The 18609-nt window shown below is 37.4% G+C and overlaps 1 protein-coding gene across 3 annotated transcripts in view; it reads right to left on the minus strand.

The window, feature by feature from the left end:
• Window positions 1-1975: 1975 nt before the first annotated feature.
• Window positions 1976-18609, minus strand: part of LOC129727747 (protein timeless) — a 59545-nt gene continuing 42911 nt past the window's right edge. For all 3 annotated transcript variants that reach the window (XM_055685878.1, XM_055685876.1, XM_055685877.1), the window contains 2 exons: window positions 3569-3775; window positions 1976-3113 (listed from right to left, as the gene is read on the minus strand). In XM_055685878.1, coding sequence (XP_055541853.1) covers window positions 3017-3113; window positions 3569-3775 — 304 coding nt within the window. In that variant the 3' untranslated portion in view covers window positions 1976-3016. The remainder of the gene's footprint in view (window positions 3114-3568; window positions 3776-18609) is intronic.

The following is an 18609-nucleotide window of genomic DNA, read 5'->3' on the forward strand; positions in this document are numbered from 1 at the left end:
TTAATTTTAATTCGCGCCGCAAAGAGTTTGTACTTTTCCTGTTCAGTGAGGTCGTATTTATATGTGCAAACTGAAATTGAGTAGTACTTCAACTTCGTTTGCACAGAATTTTCAATACTGCCAATGAGCGGTCAACATTTATTTACTCGGAAAAATGACTGACACGCAAGCAGCCGGGTTATCTTTCTTGTAAAAGTATTCTACTTCAATCTTGCGGTCGTGGCTTTGCACACAACCTTCCTGTGATTTTTTTCGTACTATTTACATTATGCAGCGTTTATTTGAGCCGTTGAGAGCAAAAGTGGTACATGTGCCATTAAATAAATTTTTCAGGAGACGCGATAAACGAAAATTATTTTCAACGATTTTTTCCAACATAACTGCACTAAATCATTGCTGGAAAGGTTTCAAAAGACGGTACATGAAAGCATAACGAGTTCAGGTTGAGAAACTTACACAAACTTCAAGTGAAAAACATGTACCACTTTTGTTCTATGGGAAAAATAATGACAACCAGAAAACCTTGAGAGCAAAAGTGGTACATGTCCAGTGTGAGCATTAAGGATGCTCTCTAATCTTAGGACATAGAACATTCATGTCTTCAGCAAAGTTGTCCAAGTGATTGAGTACTATAGAGTGATGGTCTGTTTGTTAAGGAATTCTGTCTCTTTGTGGCGCTAGTGAATATGTATTTGATAACAGCATACGAGTTGATACTGATATAGGTAAAATGCTTTTTGTTACAAAATAGTCATGGGTACACGTGTGAGAAAATTCCAAAGCAGACAGATCTTCATCTGAAAGTACTCAACCACTTGACCAACTTTGGTGAAGACATAATTGTTTTATGTCCTAAGATACTCGACTTACAATTCATCTAACACGCACAGACTGGACATATACCACTTTTGCTCTCAACGAAATGGTGATTATGTTAATAACCAAAAATTGTGTTGGCTATAATTTTGGTTTAGGTTATCAGATCTCGGTTTTTGTTGGATATTCTAGTACATTATAGCGTGCTGAATCAATTTATGCAAAAAACCCAAAAAGTGTAAAAATGGCACATGTACCACTTTTACTCTCAACGGCTCATTTGTTCAATTGATTGTGTTCATTTCTTGAACCTTTGGTTACGTATACGAATAGAAATCTGCAACCTTTTTGACAGTTCTGACGAAATTACCTTCATATTTAATACTCATTAAAGATATACTACAATGAAAATATATTTTCATTATTCCACTTACGCACATTTCGTAAACATGGATTTCGTAGAGTGTACAGCACTTTTGTGGATTTTATAGAACATGCGTATTGCAAGTTATCGAATAGAATTGCAACTTACGCATAATTTGTCCAATTCACGAATGTACTTTCGTATGAACGTGGATAACAACGAGTAATTACTTGAACGTGTTCTGTTATTTTCGATTTCGTATAAACAGAGCTGGTAGACACATGGTTACAGAGTCCGCTTTGATAAGCAGATGGTCGTGAGTTCCATTCCTTCAGCGACACTTATGTAGACAATAAAAAAAATTTGTTTTAGTTATAGGTGGCGTTGGGCACGACTTCTACTGCGGTTCTTGGCAATCGCTGAACAGCCGCCATTTTATAAAAAAATAGCAATGATTTTTTTCTATTCTCCAAGAGTTGCTTAATCCAATGATATATTATTTATATACCTTACATCTCAAATGTCCTTTAAAAAAATCATGAAAAAAGCCTTGTTTTTTTTTTGAGCATTTGGTAGATATTACCCCTTAAGTATATTATATTTTTTACGACTTTTTCTGAAATTTTTGTGTAAATAAATCATTCATATATAATGGTTCGACCATGATGCTGTTGCAAGATAGCAAAATGCAGAATCAGCTATATTTAAAGATCTAGAATATATAAAAGGGCGTGAGAACGAATGGAGCAAATGAATTGAAACATTTGTGCATTTTTTTACCCGTAATTTCTCTTACGGGGGTCTTAAATTTATTTATAAAGCTTATAAAACATCAATTTAAATTACGACATTTTAAACAAATATATTTGTTACACACAGCTAGTATACATTTTTTTCGTTTACCTTAGGTACTACAATTTGCAATATATCTGTATAAATGCATGACTAAATAATTTTAGCACAAGTAAATATATAAGTATCTCTTAAACACAAAAACATATCTACGATGGCACAACAAAGAATATTGAGTGTTGAGAAGATTCCTTACTCACATTACCTAGAACGGTTAATGTTATTAGAGTAAATTACATATACTTAGATTTGTCTAATTTGAAGGTTGATTTCTAAACCAACATTCAATAGAACCATCAAAATTTTACTGTCTCTTAGGTTTAGAAACAATAAAGTGTTGGTTATTATAACGTAGGAAACTCAATTATCATAAAAAAATTCAATCCCCATAAAGGAAATAATAAGTTGTAACTGTAACTTACAATTATTATTTAATTTTCAGCATTTTTACCAACAACGAACGATTCGAACTAAAAAATCATTGATATATTCCATAAAACACAACATGTAGATTCGTAATAACATTTTTATCATTTTACATTTCTTATGAACTAATAGTACACAATTCAATTCTCAAGTAACCATATTTACGTATTTCGAAAAATAATTTAGCAGAAAATGCTTATTGTCGTGAAGAAATGTGCCAATTCTAGTTCCAAAAATAGGTTTCATCAATTCAAACTATGCGATTCCGTAGGTGGATTTTGACTTTTATATGCCCGAAATTTGTAGAAATTCTTAACACCAAGTTTTTAAGAAATGTTTCAGCTATAATTTAGATATATCAGACCATCAAACTAATAATAACGACATTTCGAAATACGACATCTACTTTTAACCACAGAACATTGATCTCTGCAAATGAATAGACTCTTTGCGTATTATATTATTTCTAGATAATTAACATATTCAGCTGATGTACCAAGTTTAAATATTTCATGAGGTCTTTGATACATCTATTACTTAACATTAATGAAGAAAATTCTACAGAACTGATGTTACCGATGTGTCGTGTTTTTCCTCCTCGTCACTGACGTACATCCTGGTTAGATCCGAAGCCACTGACGCTGTCTCGCAGCCACTGTTGCAGCAAGCATAGAACAGAGCAAAAAAATCAGTCATTGTTGGAAACTATTTGATCAGAATGTTCGCTTGATTAGCAAAGAACAAGGCTATTAGGTCTCAGTCGGCAGCACGTCAGCGAACATTATTAGTTCATTATGTTCGGTTGAGGTCACGTTCTTGGTTGACCTAAAAACCACGCCAAACGAACGTAGAAGCATTGTTTTTAAGTAGGTAACCGGGGAAAATAAATTGCTTCACTACGGGTATGCGAGGAAAAAGTCGATGAGGCACTCGGTGATGAAGCATAGCAGCGAAAAAAACGTTTGAAAAGTCAAGGTTCCAGCTTGTACAAACAATACGATGGAGATGTCTCATGAAATAGACGGCACTCCCCGCGATAGCAATTGTTCGCTTCAAATGTATGCCCAGTTTAGCATAGGAAGAAAGAGCTTTGACTGGCTTTGAACTTACCTTACAATGTCGTGTTCCTCCAGCAAAGGTTCATCGGGATGCTCATCGATGATCATATCGTTGCTGGAAGACTGAACGGTTGTTGGCAAATCTGGCGGCAATTCCACGGCGAGCGATGGCTTATTGTCGGATTCGCTTTCCTGTTGCGTTTCGATGTCCATCTTCATTGTTCGACCTTGTTGCTCTTGATAGTCTCTTGATGATTTACTAAAAAAAAAAAAGAAAATCGAGTAAAAATAAAAATCCTTAAATATTGAAATGTGTTGGGTGTTCTGTTACACTAGTTCTAATCGCGTCGATCGTACACACATCAGTTTTTCAAAGTAAAAGGTAATCATCATTATAAATTCGTCTGGATTTGTTTTGAAATTTAGAGAAAATGTAATATCTTCCTTGCAAGTCTATTCATCCTAAAGATCGCTCCCTTTATTGAGAAGTTGATGTATTCCAAGTGTTTCAAACGATTATCAACAAACCTTTTTTGGTGCAGGTGCAGTTGTTTATTTTGGGTTGAATTTGGATGAATCAGCTAAAATATTGATCGGGATTGAAAAACTATTTAAAATTGTAATATCCATTATTTAGTATTCTTAAACCAGTGTCTTGGGAAAGCACTAATATATCACTGTATACCGCAGTAAAGTAATTTTAAATACAGTATTTAAAATTTTAGTAAATTGTATGAGATCTATTGCAGCGTAGAATTATCGTAGAATTATTCGGTATTCTCTTAAAAATCCTCATTAATATACAATTCATACGATGTCATAAAACAGATTTTTACTGTAAAACATAGTATTTTTTTCAATTTGTCGTCGAAACGTAGGTGTCTTTGCTGATTCTTTATCAGGTCAAAATATGTTTTGTTTCTAACTTCTTAGGTTTCCTATTCTTAGTTTTGAAGAAACGTGAACATTCACAAAAGTTATATTAAATTGCATCAAAACATGACTGTTGATATCGTGAACTTATCACTCGGCAATTTTTTTTTCGTATTCATTGCTCCACAGATAAGGGATAATATAATTTGTAAGATTCTAGCAAGCAAATATTACAAATGCCTTCGACAAGTGCAATTCGCAATCTATTTCATTGCTTCAAACTGCAAACAAGAGTCAGCTCAGTATTTTAAATTCTTCGTGTATAGCGGGATGTCCAATCATGAATGTATAAGTCATGAAGATAACCACATGCCTATTAGTAGAAGATGAAGAGTACAAAGCACGGTAAATAACGTTTTCAGTCAACTTGAGTATTTTTGTCAACAGAATATTCTACGCCTGTTGTTTTAACCCGTTATGGACCAGGTGTTCGATTTTTCAAACAGTACTTAAGAAACTTTTTACGCATAACTGAGATGAGATAGATGAGATTTTATCGTCCCACTCCGTAGGGAAAATATTGATGATAATATATTCTAGTGGCTAACAGATGACATTGTTGAAGTAGAATACTTCTCTCAGGAAGTTCGGCTACATAGGGATGTGAAATGAAAATCTAAAACCGAAAAATGTGAAAAATATGTCACATTTCAAATGCTAATAAATCGGTTAGTATTCGATGGATTTTTTTCGTTCTTGCAGCAATAGATTGGAAAATCTTCTAAGATTCTTCCTAAATGCAGATAATTGTAATTTCATTTTTCAAACTATTGGACTATTGAAAACAGTCAAGCCTTGTCAAAACGAAAACTTCGGCCTCTGATTGGTCGTTATATGATTGCTTCCCAAGCACGGTCGACAGAATCATAGACCTTGCCATTTGAAATGTGCTATTTGGCCTATATAAGAGCTTGTTTCATCTGAAGTCGCTCATTATAATTCTAGACTGCAACAACAGCAGTCCTAGCAAATGCATCCAATGAAAAGAACGTTCTGAAAAGCTTTTCAGTGTTTATTTTCCCCCAAGGGATACTTTATTCGCACTGCCAGTGATAACGCCAAGATGTAATCGGCATCTTATCAAACATTGAATTGAACAGCAAGTTGTCCTTTTCAGGTTGAAATAAAAACCTAATTGAAGAGTTAATATTTTCTCTTAAATCAATTTACACTTTCAGGAAATTTGTAACTGATATATATTTGGCTTCATCTCCGTGTCTCAGAACGTACTGAATTATCTTTTCCTTCAGTCATGAGCACAACATCCGAAAAGCTTTCATTATCAGCATAAAAATTAATTTTTCGCATAATCAAAATTCAACAATTATCAAGTCCAAATCATGACAAGCAACTATATTATTGAGAATGGTCAATCCTTGTTGAAGCGCGAAATTTGACTGATATGATTAGTCGTTAATATGATTGCTTCCCAAGCACGGTCGACAGCAGTCTTCCCTTAGCAGCAGCAGTAGCAGTGCAGTGGATACCAGGCGGATAGCGGCCACAGCTGTGGCATGGCAATGGATAGTGCACTAGTTGCAGCGGATCTCAGCACCGATAGCAGCTGGGCCAGCTGATGCAGGGACAGCAGATACCAATTGCAGCGTATAGCGGCCAAAACATGGCTACGGATAGCGTAGCAGTTGCAGCGGGTTTAGCATCGATAGCAGCTGATGCAGTGAGGCACTTTAGTGAAATGCAGTCTCTGTGCGATAGCGGGCGCTAGTAAATGCATTCAATGAAAAGTTGACTCATTTTGACAACACATGAGCCATCTAGTTTTGAGTGTTAAATCAGCTTTTCACTGTTTATTTTATCACAAGGGATACTTTATTCGCACTGTCAACGATAACGCCAAGAAGTGATCGGTATCTTATCCGATATTGAATTGAACAACAAATTTAAAAATGACTGACACGCAAGCAGCCGGGTTTTCTTGTAAAAGTATTCTACTTCATCCTTGCGGTCGTGGCTTTGCACACAACCCTCCTGTGATTTTTTTTGTATCATTTATCAATGTTCTGCAGCCATATATTTTTCCATGCTTGGGCCCACTGTAGTGTAAAACGACTACAGTTAAAACTAGGTTGTGGAAAGGCGAAAAATTTTTTTTTCATCAATTTTTTCTTTATTAGAACACTACAAGCTCGCATCGCGTAATTGCGTTGAAGGAAAACCTGGAGCTAGGTCTGGTCCATACTGGGTTATTTTTGGATTAGTACCCATCCGGAGTTGTATTCCGATATCAGCTGCTTCGAATTCATCTGAATACATCTTTTTTTATTGTTTTTGAATCATAATTAGGTAAAAAGCTCTTTAAAGCGGGATGTTGTATGAGCATTTTTGATGTAGAATTACGTCTAGCGGCAACTTTCTGGGATAGGGATGCAAGTTGAAAAAATGTAAACATCGAGATCATCAACTCAACTCAGTCAGTTTACAACGGATTACCTTCATTCTTACAGCAACAGATTGGACTATAACTATAACTACTGTACTGTTGAAGCAGGTAAAGCCTTGTTGAACGCTTATTTCGACCAATTAGAGCTGAAAACGGGCGAATTTCTCAGTAGAGGACTTTTACACTATTATAGAAATTTGATTGGTTAATGACTGGACCAAAGGCGCAAAACAGTTTCCGCTAGTGAATCTCAGCCTTCCAGCTACCGAACCTCTACCTTCTCGCAGTACCAACTGATGTATGAGTAACTATTATCATAAGTCCTGCTAGTGCCCGGGACTTGAATTAATTGCACTTCGATGGTCTTCCTACGACATAGTGGGGTTGGTCACTAGCCTTGCAAGCCCACGCCTTTGAAAAAACAACAGCAGCGAACAATGGACTAACGATTTGGTACTTGAAACATGGAACTGCCGATCGGCAAGATCGATCTTTCAACTTAGTGGGAAGCACCAGCGCAATTAAGTTATATTACAAAGGAGTGGCAGATAAGTTTTTATTATGCGATCAGAGGTGGCGAATAAAAAGTTGTGATGTCACAACAATAGTTTACGCTCGACATTTAGTGCGGATTTTCGACAAATTGTTTTTCATTTTGTGTTTCTAACGTTTTACGGGTAACAAAAAACCCTAAATGCCATCGTGTGTAGTAGAGGAGCCCAGAACGATTCAACCGAAAGTTTTAAATTTGAAAATTGTTTGACATTTAATCGATAAAACTCATGCTAGGTTAGTTCCAGCCCAGCATATAACTTCATGTATTTGAAAAAAAAAAACGTTTGGTTCAATAACTCAATATAGCAAGAGCTCAATCACACGTTTTTCGGTAGTTGTTATCAAGGTTTGGGCGAGTGACAGGAAAATATTCTCACTTCTTCAGTTGTGATTTAGAGCATTTCTAATTGTTTTGTTATTTTTCACGATAGCGACAAGTTTGTTTCTTTCTCTGTGTGCGAGAAACAAAATCAAAACCGCGCAACGAGAAACAAAGACGAAAATTTAATGAATGCTCATTGAGAAAACTTGCAACTCTTTTTACCAATAATTTATGATACTCAAAAGAACCCGTTTTGATCTAAATCAAATTTCTAGTAAATAAGTGTTGATCATTCATAGGTAGTAATTTTTCCTCGATGAATAAAGACTGGCTGAAGAAGTTAAAATCGCTGCTGTAAAATCAAATTCACAACTGTGTTCGTTAAGACGTTTTAATATTTTCAATGACAATAATAATCTTCGATAAACACCCGCTATAGTTATTCACACACATGCTATAACTATCTAAACACGCGTTAAAACTATTCATACACACGCTGTAGCTATAGCTATCCATACACACGCTATTCCTTTCCATACATCCGATACAACTATCTATACACACGCATAAGCTATCCAACCATGTGCTATTACTATCCATACATACGCTATAACTAATCATTACACACGCAGCAGCTATCCACACACAAGCTATAACTATCCGTACACACGCTGAAGATATACACGCAATAGCCATAATATGCTACACATGCTAGTGTCTTACACACGCTATAGCTAGCCATACACACGCAACAGCGCCATCCCTATCATCGCAATACAGATGCACATACGCTATATGTGCACACTGCACACACACCCAACGTTTTCACCCAACGATATCTGAATTGGATTACCGCTGGTGGGGTCCAACTCAGATCGAAGGAGCACCGAACTGAATGAAGAAATGCAGCTTCCCACTACCTCCGCCGCTGCTGCCTGATACCACCGCTCTGGTTCTGCTGCAGCTCAGTTTGGCCGCTGGAATCAGCCACCGCTGCTGATTATACAAGACCGGCCTGGTGGCCTTTCACTTGTTAACTGATGACTGCTATGAGACGACACAGGCTATTATATAGCCCAAAGCAAAAATCCATCCGCGAGCAAACAAGAAGCGAGCTTGTGATTGGTTGAATGTGCACGACTTTTAACACAACTTTTAACTAGTTTAGTATCGAAAACATATTTAAATTATTATATGACAATCTTGCGCAATATTTCCCCTATCAATCAAGCCATTGGTGTTTAGAATCTGTTCAGTGGTAATGATAAAAGAAGCATTTTAAAACGGTGTTGAAACACCTGTTGCAGCTACCGAAAGCGAGCTCGTTATTGGTTGAAAGCTGTGAGACTGTTTACAAAGTCAGATCGGTTGTATCCGTTAGTGTCGACTGTGCTTGTGAAGAGAGGTGGTGATTGGTTGCTCGGTATGATTTAGACAATCGATGTGATTTATCAATTTTTAAATAGTGTATCTCGAACAATAGGTTATTTTTGTTACATAAATTCAACCGTAAAAGAATTTCTGATCGGTTGAAGCCAAAACCTCGAAATTCTGAAAAGAAATGACTGATATATAAGCGCTCAAAACCTGACCACTTTTCCCTGGTTTTCCCCGGTTGAATTACTAGATTTTCAAATTCAGGTGCCTAACTTCGATATAGACGATAGTCCAACGTCAAAAACAAACTTGATAGCAGAAAGCCAGAACCAAGTTTTTTTTGTTCTATTTGGAGCCCCAAACAATCCTCAATTTATCGGAAGTCGATTGGTTTAGTCTCCACTTGGCGCATTGCATTTCAAATTTATATGGAGATTTGTATGGAAAAACCAACGTTTTTGCATTTTCCATTATAAAGAGCTCAAAGTGGCTCAAACCATAGGTTTCATGACTTCAAATGGTAGGTTTTTTGATACCTAACAACTTGGCCTAAGACATCAAAGAGCTAGGGTGTCCCAAAAAAATACTAGAGCTGTTCAAAGTTGAGTATGTCGAAATTTATGTTGCAAATCGTTTTTTCTGCCAACACTGCCAGTGTACCGGCGTTAGTCAGATTTCCATCAGAAGTAACCTCTGAAACACATTGTAGATTCTACCTACGCCTAGAATATTGACCTGAATTTGTTTGTTTGATCCAGTTGAGTGTATAAACTCGTTACGACAGGTTATTTCTGATGTGAATGCTACTGGCGCCGGTACATTGGTAACGTTTGATTTTCTGCATTTAAATCGACATACTCAACTTTGAACAGCTATAGCCCTTCTTGGGGACATCTTAGCTCTTCAGTTCCTTCTGCAACGTTGTTAGGCATCTAAAATACTATTCTTTAACATAATGTAGTGCATTATTAGATCATTATTGAGCTCTCTAGAAAGGTAAATGCAAAAATATAGGTTTTCCCATATAAATTTTCATACAATTTTGAAATGCAATGCGCCAAGCGGAGACAAAACCAATCGACTTCCGATAAGTTCAGGGTTGTTTGGGGCCCCAAAAGGAACCAAAAAAACTTGGTTCTGGAAAATCGGTCACTTTTCCCCACCCTAATACATACTTCTCCGAAAATTCCTTATGTAGAGAAACGCTGGCGTTTTTTTCTGTCGGGTATCAGATCTTCCCGCAAGGTTTTATATGTTTTCACAAGATTTCCGCCACGGAGGATTTCAGCATCAGTACCAGGCCGATATGCGGTGCATTTTAGCATCGGAAGGTAATGTATCAATCTAACATTCGTAATTGTCCAAAAGAAATTGTTTCTGTTTTAGCCGTTCCAACAATTCCTATACTTCTTCCGATGAATCCATCATCACGGACGACATGAGCCGAGAGGAAGGCCAGATCCACGCTGATAACAGAACTTTGAGGGCAACACCGGGCAGATGCACCAGCCGAAGAATGCGCCTTTCGGTCAAACAGGTTCAATGTACCGGCAAGAACAGATGTTCAACAGAAAGTTGATTGTAGATGAGCCAAAATCCATATATTTTGGTTGTTGTTACGTCACGACCTCAGCACACGAAAAAATATTGCTACATATCTAAAGCAAGTATTAGACGAAGGAAATATTTGCTATTTTTCAATACAGATTTTATTTTGTGCAAATAAAAATCGTACCAAAAATAGCAAATATTTGCGTCGTCTAACACCTGCTTAACAATTGCAACCACGCTCATCTGCCACTCTTTTGTATATACCGTATTGGTACCCGCGAGAAATTGCTGGAAAGAGACGATGGTTGGTACGTAGAGGGATGATCATCCCATCTACCAGAGTTGTAGAAGCACACATGAGCTGGAAACCGCTTTTACAGTGATGGGCGAGATGCAAAAGCGGGTGATAGGGTGGTGACCGATGCGGAGGCTGAGAAATCAAGGCCATTTCTTTAACATTAGTACTATTAACTTGCATATTACACACCTCGGAAGCACCGATGACGGAGAAAAAAATTTTTACGCGCTCACCATAGATTCATCTAGAGATAACCAAAAAAATTGATGGTTAATGGATCGGGCATCATCGACGACAGAGAACATCATCAGAGAGCGTCATCATTGATTCGGACCACTACCTTGTGATGGTTGATGATGGTTTTATTTATTTATTTGGTCTATTCACCAACAGGCGAGCAAGTGCCCCAATGCTGTAACTTAAAGCTAACAATAAAAAAAATATCTTTAGAGAGTCAATACATATAAAGAAACGGGAATACAACAATATGACATTACAACTAGTCAGATCTTAAAAAATATAAACGATATCGCCGACGAAGAAGCGTTCGAGATAAATTGAAGTCGAATAGAGCGGATACTCTATTAAATAATCTTTGGAGACCAACTTTTGCGCCAAAAATGCTGTAGTTAGTTCGTTGAGCAGGTAATCGCAGCATCGAGTTGTTTCGCAGAGCACTAGGTTGCACGTTTATATTCACTTGTTCCAAAAGAGCGGGGCAGTCTATGCGGCCTTGCAAAAGGTCTGTGGTAAACAACGCCCTGGCCGTGTCTCTACGGACAGACAAAGGCTCCAAACGTATTAGTAAGCAGCGACTTTCATAGCTTGGTAGGCGGAAACGATCCGTCCATGGCAGTTTACGAAGAGCAAATCTCAAAAAGCGCCGTTGAACTGATTCTATTCTTTCCGCGCCATTGTTGTAATGAGGGGTCCAGACAACCGAGCAGTACTCTAATATAGAGCGAGATATTGCGCAATACAACGATTTGAGGCAGTAAATATCTGTAAATTCCTTAGCGGTCCTGAAGATGAATCCCAGAACTCTAGAGGCTTTGTCGATGGTAAACGAAATGTGAGGCTTGAATTTTAGCTGGGAATCCATAATAACCCCCAAGTCTTTAACTTGGTTTACGCGCTCGATTTCAGTTCCTAGCAAAGTTCCTACTGTCACTGATGTACGAAGTGAGACAAAGCAAATTAGTAGCGGTGGAGCGACCGGCTGTGAATCCATGTTGGGCAGTGCTTATGAAAGCTTTACAGTGAGCGAGCAAAGGCTCCATGATGACAAGTTCGAACAGTTTTGCGACAGCACAGAGTGAGGTGATGCCACGATAATTGCTCACATCGTGTTTGTTTTCCTTCTTGTGTACTGGAAACATGTAAGCCAATTTCCAGCATGACGGGAAAATACCGGAAGTGACAGATAGCTGGAAGACATGCTGAAGCGGAGAAATCAGGTTAGCAATCTGCGTTTTCAGAAACTTCGACGAAATCCCGTCAGGACCCGGGTTTGGGGATGATTTAAGTTTGCTGCAGGCTCTGGAAATCATTGTCGCGTCTAAATGAATGGTGCTCAAAGCTTGACCGGATCGTGGGGTATTACTGGCGGCACGTTCAACGTGATGATCGCTTAGTGTCTCATCAGTGAACACACTGGCGAATTTCTTTGAGAAAAGCTGACAGATGTCTTGCGAGGTGATTGCCTCCTTACCGTTAAATGTCATAGAGGATGGTATTCCTTCTTCATGTCGCTGTTGATTGACGAACTTCCAAAACTGCTTGGGATGAGACATGAGCTTCCTCTGTAGATCTTGTTTTTTTTTTTTTTTTTTAAGGGGGGATTTGTTAGTAGCTTAAGTATTTATGATAAATATTAGTAAATAATGAGTATGTGTGTCCAATCACAAATGGTGACTTCTCAACACTGTTAGAAATTTGTAATTTTAATTGTTAGGATTTGTTTGCTTTCGCAATTAGGACTTATCATTCGTAGGGATTTAAACCTACTTGTCAGAAAAGGGGAAGTAAACTTACAACTAACTTAATTGCTAACTTATTGGCTATAAAGAGAGCTTATCGTAGCAATTGAGGATTGCAACGATTTTTGTCGAAAATTGTTAATAATTTTATTTGACAAAGCTTCTAATGGTTCAACACCAGTAAGTCTATGTAATTCGAGTGTACCAAACCAAGGAGGACGCTTCAAAATCATTTTCAGAATTTTATTCTGAATCCTTTGGAGCGTTTTCTTCCTTGTTGAACAGCAACTTGACCAGATCGGTACAGCATAAAGCATTGCTGGTCTAAAAATTTGTATGTAAATCAAAAGTTTGTTCTTTAAACAAAGTTTAGAATTCCTGTTAATGAGAGGATATAAACATCTCGTATATTTGATGCACTTGGCTTGTATGCTCTCAATGTGCTCTTTGAAAATATCATAAATTAGTCCCAAGTACTTAACCTTGTCGGACCAACTTAAAATAACCCCATTCATCTTGACAACGTGATTATTGTTTGGCTTGAGGAAAGAAGCCCTAGGCTTATGCGGAAAAATTATCATTTGAGTTTTAGAAGCATTGGGAGAGATTTTCCACTTTTGCAAGTAGGAAGAAAAAATATCTAAACTTTTCTGCAATCGACTGCATATGACACGAAGACTTTTTCCTTTTACGGAAATGCTTGTGTCATCGCAGAACAATGACTTTGTGCATCCTGGAGGCAAATCAGTAAGATCTGAAGTGAATATGTTGTACAGGACTGGACCCAAGACTGAACCTTGAGGCACACCTGCTCTGACAGGAAATCTATCAGATTTTGAATTCTGCTAGACAACCTGCAGAGTTCGATCAGTAAGATAATTTTTTAAAATTTTGATTAGGAAAATTGGAAAATTAAAAGTTTGCAATTTCGCAATCAAACCTTTATGCCAAACACTGTCGAATGCTTTTTCTATGTCTAAAAGAGCAGCTCCAGTGGAATAACCTTCAGATTTGTTAGCTCGTATCATATTAGTAACTCTGAGCAATTGATGAGTTGTGGAATGCCCATGGCGAAATCCAAACTGTTCATTTGCAAAAATTGAATTTTCGTTGATGTGTGACATCATTCTGTTAAAAATAACTCTCTCAAACAGTTTACTTATTGAAGAAAGCAAACTGATTGGTCGATAACTTGAAACTTCAGCTGGGTTCTTATCCGGTTTTAAAATGGGAGTAATTTTTGCATTTTTCCATAATTTGGGAAAATATGCAATTTTGAAGCAGCAATTGAAAATTTTCACTAAAAAATCCATTGTGCTCTCAGGGAGATGTTTGATTAGTATATTAAAGACTCCATCGTCACCAGGTGCTTTCATATTTTTTTGAAATTTTTAATAATTGATTTAATCTCATTCAAGTTAGTTTCAATTATTTCTGCAGGTAAAAAATTCTGGGAAGAAATTAAATCAAATTGACGTGTGACTTCATTTTCAATTGGACTCACAAAATTCAAATTTGAGTTATGAACACTCTCAAACTGCTGAGCAAGTCTTTGAGCCTTTTGTTCATTGGATACAAGAAAACGTTCACCATCTTTTAAAACTGGAATAGGCTTTGAAGGTTTCTTAAGAATCTTCGACAGCTTCCAAAATGGTTTTGAATATGGTTTCAATTTTTCAACTTTAGTCTCAAAATTTTGATTTCTCAGAAGAGTAAATCTATGTTTAATCTCTTTCTGTAAATCTTTATAAATAGTTTTAAAAACAGGGTCACGAGAACGTTGATATTGACGTCTGCGGACATTTTTCAAACGAATTAGAAGTTGAAGATTTTCGTCAATTATAGGTGAATCAAATTTCACTTGAGCCTTTGGAACAGAATAATTCCTGGTATCAACAATTGCACATTTTAATGCTTCCAAAGCGTAATCAATATTCACTTCGTTTTGCAAATCAAGCTCATTATTGAAATTTCTCTCAATATAATTTTTGTATCTTTCCCAATTAGCCTTGTTATAATTAAAAACAGAGCTCATAGGGTTTAAAACTGATTCATGTGATAAAGAAAAAGTTATTGGAAGATGGTCAGAATCAAAGTCAGCATGTGTGATCAAATCACTACATACATGACTTTGATCTGTTAGCACCAAATCAATTGTTGAAGGGTTTCTTACAGAAGAAAAGCATGTAGGACTATTCGGAGACAAAATAGAATAGTATCCTGAAGAACAATCATTGAATAAAATTTTGCCATTGGAATTACTTTGAGAATTATTCCATGAACGATGTTTAGCGTTAAAATCGCCGATTATGAAAAATTTCGAACGATTTCTGGTGAGTTTTTGTAAATCACCTTTAAAATAATTTTTGAGCTCGCGTGTGCATTGAAATGGTAAATATGCTGCGGCAATAAATAAAATCCCAAGTTCAGTTTGAACTTCAATTCCCAAAGTTTCAATAACTTTCGTCTCAAGATGGGGAAGAGCACGATGTTTGATTCGGCGATGAATAACAATTGCAACTCCACCGCCGGAACCCTGAATCCTATCATATCTATGAACCACGTTATTGGGATCATATTTTAATTTTATGTTAGGTTTCAAAAATGTTTCAGTAATAATTGCAATATGCACATTATTTATTGTTAAAAAGTTAAAAAGCTCATTCTCATTGGCCTTCAATGAGCGAGCATTCCAATTTAATATTTTAATTGTTTTATTTAAAATCATTGCTAAATTTTAAATTAGAAACAATTTTAATAGTAAAATTTGTGCCTATTTGAATGGCTTCAAACATTGATTTTGCCTGCAACATGGCGTTCATAAGATCGAACATTGCCTGTTGCAAAAAAGAAAGTTTACCTGCCGTAATAGGCCCCAGGCAGTTGACATTAGAAAAAATATTTTCGGCAGCAATATTAGCTGGAGTAATAGGTGTACAATTATTTTCTAGCGTGTTTTGCTTACCCATATTAACAGTCATTTTCGAACTACCAACACTAGGCGGTATAATGTTCGAACTACCTGAAACCTGTGCATAAGTTAAACGGGTATGCAAAGGAGTAGGTAAACTATGCGTCAATGGTACGCTTGGAGAATTTTGTTTTGAAGTTGGTTTTAATTGAGAAATTGAATTTTGTTTACCTTGCCTTGCCTTAACAATTGCTAAACGGACTGGGCATTGATAAAAATTTGACATATGGTTGCCGTTACAATTCGCACAGCGAAAATTTTTACTCTCTTTCACAGGACATGTGTCCTTTTTGTGAGAAGAGTCTCCACAATTAAGACATTTTTGGTCCATGTTACAGAATTTGGAACCATGGCCATAACGTTGGCAAGTACGGCATTGGGTGATATGCTTTTCACCTCCGCCATACTTCCTATAAGTTTCCCACTTTACACGCACATTATACAAAGCATGTGCTTTTTCAAAATATTTTAAGTTGTTAACCTCATTGCGGTTAAAATGAATTAAATAATTAACAAGGGAAATTCCAGTTCTCTGACTGTTTTCGCCTCGTGATTTTTGTTTCATTAGAATTACTTGGGTAGGGGCTATGCCAAGTAATTCTGTTAAAGTAAGTTTGATCTCATCAACGGTTTGATCGTTGGTGAGACCTTTCAAGACAACCTTGAACGGCTTGGCGTTCTTGGTGTCATATGTAAAAAATTTGTACATCTTGTCAGTTAAATACTGAACAAGACGATCACGACCCTTTACTGAGTCGGCTAATAAGCGGCATTCACCTCTACGGCCAATTTGATAGGTAACTTTAACGTCAGAAACAAACGTTGAAAGTTCCTTTTTGAATATATTAAATTCAGAAGAAATAGTTACCACAATAGGTGGAACTTTCTCCTTTTTTAAAGATTTTATGTTTTGTATAGTTTCATTATTAATAACTTCCATTTCACCAGCTTCTTGCTCAGGCAAAATATCAAAAGGATTGTCACTACAGACACTCGATGTGTCAGAAAGAGATGCCTCTCTTTTCCTCCCCGCAGCGATGCGAGGTTTCTTTTTCCGTCCAGCCATTTCAGGTGATACGAAAAAAGTTAAAACAAATGTTAAATTCAAAAGTAGGTAGTCTTGAGAAAGACTGATGGGAAATAACTTTCAGGTAGTCTTTAAAAGACACACTGACAAAACACAAACTTTGAAGCTATAGGCAGTCAAAGACCAGTCCACAAGCAACCGAAAAAACGTCTGATCTGTAGGACAGTTCAAGACGCACTGTGTAGATCTTGTTGATAACGAAGAAAGCATCGTTTCGCAACACTTTTGTATGTGTGGTTGATTCTCACATAATGGCGTTTTAGGGACAGTGAACGGTGCTTAGTGAATTTCTTCAAGGCAGCTCTCTTCTCAGATTTCAGCTGTCGAAGTTCTCTCGTTAGCCACGGCTGTCGGGGCGCGGGATGTTGGATCTTCTTTGGAACGTACCGGTCGATGGCATAGGCCAATACGTTGGAGAGAGTTTGAGCGGCGTTTTCGGCATTGACGGAGTCTAGAATAGAGTTTCAGTCGAGCTCGGAGAAAAACTCGGCGATACTCTGGTGGTCGGCATTGCGGAAGTCGTAAGATACGGTAGTGGATGCAGTGTCAAGATCACGTTTCAGATCGGCATCAATGGTTACTTATAAAGGTGGGTGGTGGGGGACTATTTTTACTAATGGAGCAGGGGCTTCGCACAAATATGGGGCCGTATCCTGGGCGCTCACAAAGCAGAGGTCTAAGATGCGGTTGTTCTGGTTAGTAATATGGTTGATTTGGGTGAGTGTGGCTGAGCTATAACAATCCAAAAGTGAAGCAGCGTTTGGATGGATACTCGAGTGATCCAAGTCCGGAAAGAAAAACCCGTCTCGATATTCTCTCCATGAAATTGTAAAATAATTGTTGTAAATAGCATATGGTACCGTCGCTTGCCACGGTATAATCTCGCGCGACTGAAGCAACACGACGTCGCAGCGCAGTAGGGGTACTGGGGGTAAGCCCGGCCCCCTAAGGAAAATGATTCTTTAGTAGCATTTGATGGCGAATATGGTTATATTTCTTTCACAGAATCATTGCCCAGACTGTTTTCTACAAGATATGAAGGTTTTCAGTACTTTCAAACTGTTATTCTACAAGGAATAGTGAAGTTTTGAAACTAAGATAAAAACGACGTTTAGCAATCAGTGCGGACGAAACCGGCACCCCTTGGGGGTAACACCGGCACCTAAGTTTGTTTATGAATTTACTTGAAATAACTGAACCAATTAAAATTCGGAAACCGGCGAATGATAGATCTTACATTTCTGTATGTTACTGTTGAATTTGATTGTTGTCGGTTAGCTGGTTCTGGGGAGATTGCCGAAACAAGTTCCGGCGAACATTATGTATAAACAATGAATGATACTCGGCAAGCCTATCATATGATTAACTCGTTTCATGAAGCCAGGATCAGATTGACCACACCGGAGCATATTTCAAATACCACCGGGAAAGCCGTCAGTTTTGTGACTTGATTCAGTACATTTGACACCTCCAATAACCCTTGGAATCATTCATAAATCACAGAAGAGCTTGAGTGCATGGTTCTAAGTCGATTAAATAATTTATTTATCAGCGAGACATCGGTAATAGATGAGAAATATGTGTCAGTAACATCCAACTAGCCTCAGACCATGTCGGGC

The sequence above is a fragment of the Wyeomyia smithii genome, chromosome 3 (assembly GCF_029784165.1).
Source record: "Wyeomyia smithii strain HCP4-BCI-WySm-NY-G18 chromosome 3, ASM2978416v1, whole genome shotgun sequence".
Classification (NCBI taxonomy): Eukaryota; Metazoa; Arthropoda; class Insecta; order Diptera; family Culicidae; genus Wyeomyia; species Wyeomyia smithii.